General features: G+C 33.8%; 2 protein-coding genes across 4 annotated transcripts; both read left to right on the top strand.

The window, feature by feature from the left end:
* Positions 1-783: 783 nt before the first annotated feature.
* Positions 784-3,043, top strand: LOC117794348. 2 transcript variants are annotated; one of them, XR_004618410.1, is made up of 6 exons: positions 784-1,032; positions 1,103-1,351; positions 1,417-1,555; positions 1,944-2,169; positions 2,231-2,629; positions 2,661-3,043. XR_004618410.1 is itself a non-coding variant. In XM_034634984.1 (5 exons), the coding sequence occupies exons 1-5, from the start codon at positions 877-879 to the stop codon at positions 2,514-2,516; spliced, it is 1,056 nt and encodes a 351-aa protein (XP_034490875.1). In that variant the 5' UTR covers positions 784-876; the 3' UTR covers positions 2,517-3,043. The 2 variants fall into 2 exon arrangements, 1 of the variants encoding a protein (XP_034490875.1); XM_034634984.1 differs by having other exon boundaries at positions 2,231-3,043.
* Positions 3,044-3,388: 345 nt separating this feature from the next.
* Positions 3,389-6,545, top strand: LOC117794349 (trypsin I-P1). 2 transcript variants are annotated; one of them, XM_034634986.1, is made up of 4 exons: positions 3,389-3,704; positions 4,603-4,783; positions 5,358-5,704; positions 5,794-5,834. In XM_034634986.1, exons 1-4 carry the CDS (start codon positions 3,632-3,634, stop codon positions 5,817-5,819), a joined length of 627 nt encoding a protein of 208 aa, XP_034490877.1. In that variant the 5' UTR covers positions 3,389-3,631; the 3' UTR covers positions 5,820-5,834. The 2 variants fall into 2 exon arrangements, with proteins under 2 accessions (XP_034490877.1, XP_034490876.1); XM_034634985.1 differs by lacking the exon at positions 5,794-5,834 and adding an exon at positions 5,855-6,545 and having other exon boundaries at positions 3,393-3,704; positions 5,358-5,637.
* Positions 6,546-7,101: the final 556 nt, after the last annotated feature.

Below are 7,101 nucleotides of genomic sequence, written 5' to 3'. Positions count from 1 at the left end.
CTGTGTAAATTTTTTCAGTACAAATTGATGTTGTCAGGTCTAGTATTTACACAAATACAACGATGCTACTTTATTTGAATATCCTAATTATAAATATGTGTAATGTATTTGAGTGGTATTATCTAGCGTTCAATGTGAATGACGTAGCTATTTTCTTTCAGTAGTAAAATTGAAATACAAATTATACTAGTTAATCGAAAAACGAAAAAATTATAAAATAAAAATGGGGAAACAAAAGAGTAAACAGAGAATTTTTTGATAATATTAAAACGAAGAAAAAAAAAACAAAAATAAAACAAAAGTATTACAATTAAACAAGATATGATTACAAACTAAGCAACATTGATGTTTTCATTGTTTTTCTACTAGGCATCGGGAAAATGCCCAAGGGAATGTCTCTTAATGACCTGAAAAAAAAAAAATTTAATTTCAGCTTAAAGTCCAAATTTACAAATTGTTCCTTAAAGTCCCACCTCACTTTTCAAAGATATTTGCATTAATATTTTATTTTAAATCTTAATAAAAATGAAAAATACAATAAAGTAATTATTTGTAACTTTTAATTTTTTTGTGATATAAATCACCAAATATTGCTTATTTTGAAAAGATGATTTAAAAAAATATGTATAATTCTTACTATAGCCCAGTCCTTTTTTTGGATAGTATTTTAAAGTTGTTTGAAGCAATATTTAAATTTGAGTTTAACGCGTCAGCTTGTTATCGATAGGCCGGAGCTAGTTCACGTGCAGTGGTTCGCTTATCGATAAAATTGCAAGGTTGAGCCGTTCACCATTCAACTGACAGCTGATTTTGCTGTGGTACGTACAAGTTGAATTTATTATTTGTGTTATTTTTCAATTGTTAATTGCATTCAAAATGACTTTGACAATAATCCAAATGAATGAGCTAGAAATAATAACTAGCTTAAAATCGGGCGATGCTGATGCCTTGCAGTTTTATTGCCATGACAAAAAAACGGAACTGAGTTATATTGAATGTTTGCCAATGGATCAGTTTATGCAGCGTATTCGGGTGAGTTTACTGCACTTTTGCTGTCCAACAACTGCATATTTGATACCCTAACTCCGGATACACTTGTCAGCAACAAAACAAACGCGTGCACTTTCCCATAAAGGCGGTACGCGCTGCTTTGAGCAGTGCCAATCCCATGGATTGCGCCTTAAGTGTCACTGAGACGGATGATGTCAGAGGGGAAACTGGTGAGGAACAAGAGCAGAAGCAGAAACATGAACAAAAAGTGTACACTGTGCTTAGCTTGAAATATCGCATTGAGGGCGCACCGGCTCCCCTTAAGTGGGAGTGGCATTTAACCCGCATCGATAGTGCTTTGGTAATATCGAATTAATATTTGTATCTAGAAGTCTAATTAAATGTATTTCATCATATATCTTGCAGTTCTATCGTTCCATATTGAAAGATGCACTCCATGCAGCCTCATATCTAAATGAAAACCTAAATGTATTACTGGAGCTGGTTAAGAAAAAGGATGTTGAACTGAAACAGTATCGCCTTGAAGGCGCGCAATTACGCAGAAGTGAGTATTTGATAGGAAATCAATGATCTTATTGAACTATTTATATGCAGATAATTAAGGTATACATATCTGCTAGGAATATATCAACTTTCTGATTAATTATGTAACAGGCAAAATAAGACGAATGCATCGTTCAAGACTGTTATATCTCAAAAACACAACAATTTCACAGAAAATGCGTTTGAAGTTTTCAATTTAGTACCATCATCTTATAGTAAAAAGAAAAAATCATTTGTTTCCCACACTAAGAGCATACAGTATATACACAAATTTTATACTAAACTAATTTTATTTTTTGAGGTAAGACAGTTTTGCGCGACATATTCCTTATTAGTGTAAAGGGATCTGTAAGGCTCTAACAAAAATATACTTTCTTTCCTGTTTATAGCTACGGTGGCCACGGAGCCATTTGATGTGCCTGCTTTCCAGTTGCAACATAAACAAATGCTGATGGATGTGGAGAGTTTCGGGCAAGTGGAGCAATTACTTAGCGGTTCGAGCAATGTCAAAAATGATATCGAAGCTGAAACGCCAAAGCTAACAAATGTGCCTACCACAATTCCTTGCATTTCATCACCCATAGACCAATCCAAATTGATTAGTCCACGCACTAGGTTTGCCTAATGAGTTAGCATTAACTTACTTACTTTGCTAATTTAAGCGACTTTTTTTCAGAAAACGAAAGGCAATGGAATCAGGCATTCAACATGTGGAACGCAAAGCCTTGCAGCGTCGTCTTATGCCGCAGTTGCAATATAAGAACACTGAGAGCCAGGAGGATGATTTGGACGATGAATTTATAAAAAAAGAGCCGACTGTAAAGTCTGAAGAAGATAATGAGCTGAATAATCTCGACAATTCTGACCTTAATGACAAGTCCGAAGATGATGATATGCTTAAACTTGAATTAAAAGTAGAACCAGATGAAACATATTTAAGCGAACTATTGAATATGAACTGAATATTGAGAAAGCAATGTTAAATAGTTCACAGTGGAAACATACAAAGTAAATGAGACAAAGACAGCGATATATAAAAACATATGTTGCTCTAGCTTTTTCTATGCCTTAGTCAATTGTCTTTCGAGGCTAACAACATTCTCAGCTAATGAATGCAATATTTTGACCAATTTTACACTTAAATAAATATACGTGTATATAAAACTATATAAGATTGCAACAATAGTCGTTAATAATTATGTGTATTATGCATTTTATTTAATATAGCCATATATAATTGTATATAAAGTTAAGCCAAATCGCAAATGTCGAATATTATTTATATTTATATTTTATTTAAATTGTATATAACGTATTTATGTTTATAAATAAGCCTTGCTAGATTTAACTAATTGGCTAACTAACTCGACATGGGTTAGTGATATTCTTGCACTAGCGCTAGGCACGTGTAAATTTAAGTTTTATATAGGTACTATAATATATGGTACGTAATAAAGTCAAGATATAATTTCGACATTTATCAATACAATTTTTTGCTGTTTATAATGAATCATAGAATGTTCTAAGCGATAAGGAATAGGTTCAACAGATATACAGAGTCATATTATTTATTAAATTGCTAATTAGAATTTTTTCAAAATGATTACAAATTGAGTACAAATTATGGGATTGAGTACCTAATTATCCTGCCTGTTATCGATAAATGGTACATATATGAAATGTGCATTTTGTACGGATTTCATTTCAGTTTACGACTGCGCCTGTGTAAATTACTTTGGCAACATTCAATTTGCGCACAGTTAGCGATAAGATAAACCCAAATATGTATTAATAGCGTCACCATTTTGGGCTCACGCCCTGTTTGTTATTTGTATTTGTCCATAGCGTTCATTACTGTTAGTCGTCCGTTTGTCGAAGCTTCGTTCGTTCGATAGTCCGCCGCGATTGTCTGTTGAAAGTTGTTAATCGATTGCAAGTACTTTGCATATGCCGCGCAAAACAAAATTTATCGAGCTGCACGCGTATTTCTAGTATCTTTATTTATTGTTTCGTTTTGTGTCTTTGGTTTTCTGTTTATTTTTTTTGTTTTTTTTTTTGGTGCTTCAACGTCACAAAAATGCGTGTATCGTTTAAGATATTAAGCCTGTTGGGATTGCCATTGTTTCTGCAATTAGTTTCTTCAGCTTCGAGTGAGTCACAACAGAATTCTAGTGTCAGTTTATATTAACTAACTATAATTATCTATGATTTTTTATATATAAAGTTGCTTGACTTGCTTTGATTTGATTATATGTATACTTCAAAGTTTTTTTCACAAAAAGAGTGAAGAAAAAAAAAAACTAAAAAATTGGCTAGATAGAAAAGTAATTTCCGATATGCCGAAAATTGTATACCCTTGCTAACTAATGCGCATTTTTAAAAAAGTATTTATAAACTGTTAAAATTAAAAAAAAAAATTTAACATCTTTATGATACGAGTATTATTAAGTAGTAAGCATGAAAAATAATATAACCATGATATATATAATAATTCTTTTGAAATTCAACTTAGTATTCAGCAAGTCATAAAAGTCGATAAGGTTGTCTTTATCAGTTTTCCGATATTTCCTTGACCGTTAACTTATTTAGTCATAAAATCTGTTCGGTCATAAATAGAAGAGCCCGAGTTTATTTTAACAATATACACAGAAGTTGGTATTCCCAAAAAATAGGTTAAAGCGACCCTCTCACTAAGATACTGGGAGCCATCAATTTTATTAAGTGTCGAACTGATATTGTGAATTCTGAAACTGTTCAAATTTGTGATTAGATTTCAAGCTTAGAGGCGGGCAATTTTGAGAACATTGTGACTACGTATTTCAGTGATAACGAGCTCTCCTATCTGATATAGTAATACGATGAGTCAACTGTTTAGAACGTCACGGACACATACAAGCATACATTATATAACAGATACATATGTACATAGATAGGCAAAGAAAACTTATGAAATGAGAGATCACATAAGCATTTGGGAATAGTTAATGTCTAGAGAGGAACTTGAAAATACATTTGTTATGGATATCTAATCTAATGTTTCCGTTTCAGCTCCAGATAAAATTGAACCCAAGGTGGTGGGTGGTTACCCGATTAACATAAGCAATGCACCTTATCAGGTATCAGTACGTCTGACAGCCCGAGAGCGACGGTATTATGGATCGGGACATATATGCGGTGGTGTGGTCATCTCCCAGCGTCTGGTGGCTACAGCGGCCCATTGTATCTTTAAGTAGGTTCATTTTGATGTACATTTATGTCCCCGTTAGCGTCCAACTTTTCGTTGATAATTTAGGTAGCCCCATTTGTATCAATTAATTGTCAAATATGGCTTAATTGTATCAAAACTGCCACGTTATCTTTTTGTTGGTTACCTTTTTTGTTTATTTTTACAAATTCGATCAATTTTTTTTTGGTGTGAGGAAAACAACAAAATATAATTGGTACATAAATATCAAAATCGTTTTTGAAAACATTTTAAAATTGTTTTAAGTATTGTAAGTGCACAAAATTTTAAAAATTAATTTTGAAGTCAAACAATGAAATAATTGAGATTCCTTGTCAAATTGAATAGGCTTTAAGTCATGAGTGCCTTAAAAGCACTATTTATAAGGCAAACAATTCTAAAAAATTTTACTTTTTTTTTAAAAAAGTGAAATAAACATTTCAGATGACAACAGCCATTCAGAAACATATTATAATACGTCAGAATATAAACATTTGCTGTCAATGCAGGCCGTTAACCGGGGCACAGGTGTAAATCCCTTACAATGTCTTGTATAGAATATGTTGTGTTCTACTTTCAGCACGGATACGAACGCATATCGCAAGTCTGGTGAATTTGTACTCGTCATGGGCAGCACGTACCTCTATCAAAGCAATTCGAACACACAGCAATATTATGTGCAAGAAATTATTGTGCATCCCTACTATAACAGGGGAACGCTGGAGAACGACATTGCCCTGATGTTCTTCAATGGTTACATACCCTGGAATTCGACGACTGTCAAGGCTCTGCCCCTAAACGATCATATACTTCCAGCGAAAACCCCCTGCAATGTCACCGGCTGGGGAGTCACTAAATTTGTAAGTAATACTTTAAATCAGCGGTGGTTATCCAGACTCTTAATTTGCTCACATAGAAAAAAAGAAACACCAGCAATGCACAGCAAATTATTTGCTTCTGAGCAAATTATTTGACGCTGTGCGTTGTTGTAGAGCTCACTTGTCAAATTTGGATGCCCACCTCTGTTTTAACTACTTTGTAGGGTTGTCAACTGATCGCATTCCATTTGAATTACAGGGTAGTAGCGTAAGCAGCGAGACCTTGCAAGTGGGCCCAGTGCCGATTGTCAGCTACACGGATTGCGCCGTTGGATACGGCACTTTGCCCAGGTCACAGGTGTGCGCCGGCTACATGCAAGGCGTCACTGATGCCTGCCAGGGTGACTCTGGTGGTCCATTGATGTGCAATAATACGCTGGCCGGCATTGTCTCCTACGGCGTTGACTGTGGACGACCGATCTATCCGGGCATCTATACGAATGTCTCCTTTTACCATGATTGGATCGTCAGTATGAATCGCTCCCTCAACTACTTGGTCTATAAGAATGGTGGTCCGGCTCTGAAGTCTCCCGATTCGGGTCTCTATGGCATTTTGCTGACACTATTTGGCATTATTTTAGCCGTTTGGCAGTAGAAGTTTCAATATATAGTATATTGAACAGAACTGAATGGAACTGATTGATGATCTAATATTAATAAATATGTTTAAGTACTTATTTATTTATTGTTCTTGTTATTGTTTTGTTTTTTTGCTTTTTGTTATTTGTTTTTTTTTTAATCAGGATCTGAAGTGCTTTAGCCTCGTGTAAACTAGCTATTTGTTTCGTCTATGAATTTATCTAATCAATTAAGGCCACTTCAGGGTGCGAAATTGAATTCTTTGTAATGCTGATATTTTATTAATTATACATTTTATTCTTATACTCATACAATGGTGTTCCGAGAATTTCCGATCTCTATTAGCATTCGTCATAGATAAGTAGGGATACCCTGTACTCACTTAAACATTGATAGGATTTGATGAACTTATCGATACACAGAGCGAAAAAATCATGTATTTCGTTATTTAAAGTCACACATTTTAATTTTGAATTCTCATTAAGGTTTAAATTGTTAATGTCGAGGATTCAGTCTTAATATCTCATATAATACCGATCGAGCTGTCCGTCCTAGCAGACAACCAGGACTCATTTTGGAATTTTATGAAAATGAACACAAAAAATTTAAAATATATTTAATACTTTTTTTGTATTTATGGTAAGATCAAAAAAGTATTTGGTGTTTTAAAATCGGAGTTGAACCTGAGTTTCGAACTTATTTCTTATTTTCCCACCTATTTCCGGTAAGTCTAGTAATTGTACGAGTCCTAACCACAATTAATTGGTAAGCCGAGTGTTTTATTGATACATTTAGCTACAAGTACAAAAAAGACTTATAAGTTATTGCATTAATCAATATGTATATTAAATTTTTAGGTTTGGTAAT

The sequence above is a fragment of the Drosophila innubila genome, chromosome X, assembly GCF_004354385.1.
Source record: "Drosophila innubila isolate TH190305 chromosome X, UK_Dinn_1.0, whole genome shotgun sequence".
NCBI lineage: Eukaryota > Metazoa > Arthropoda > Insecta > Diptera > Drosophilidae > Drosophila > Drosophila innubila.
Note: the sequence above shows the minus strand (reverse complement) of the source record. Positions and strands in the feature narration are given on the sequence as shown.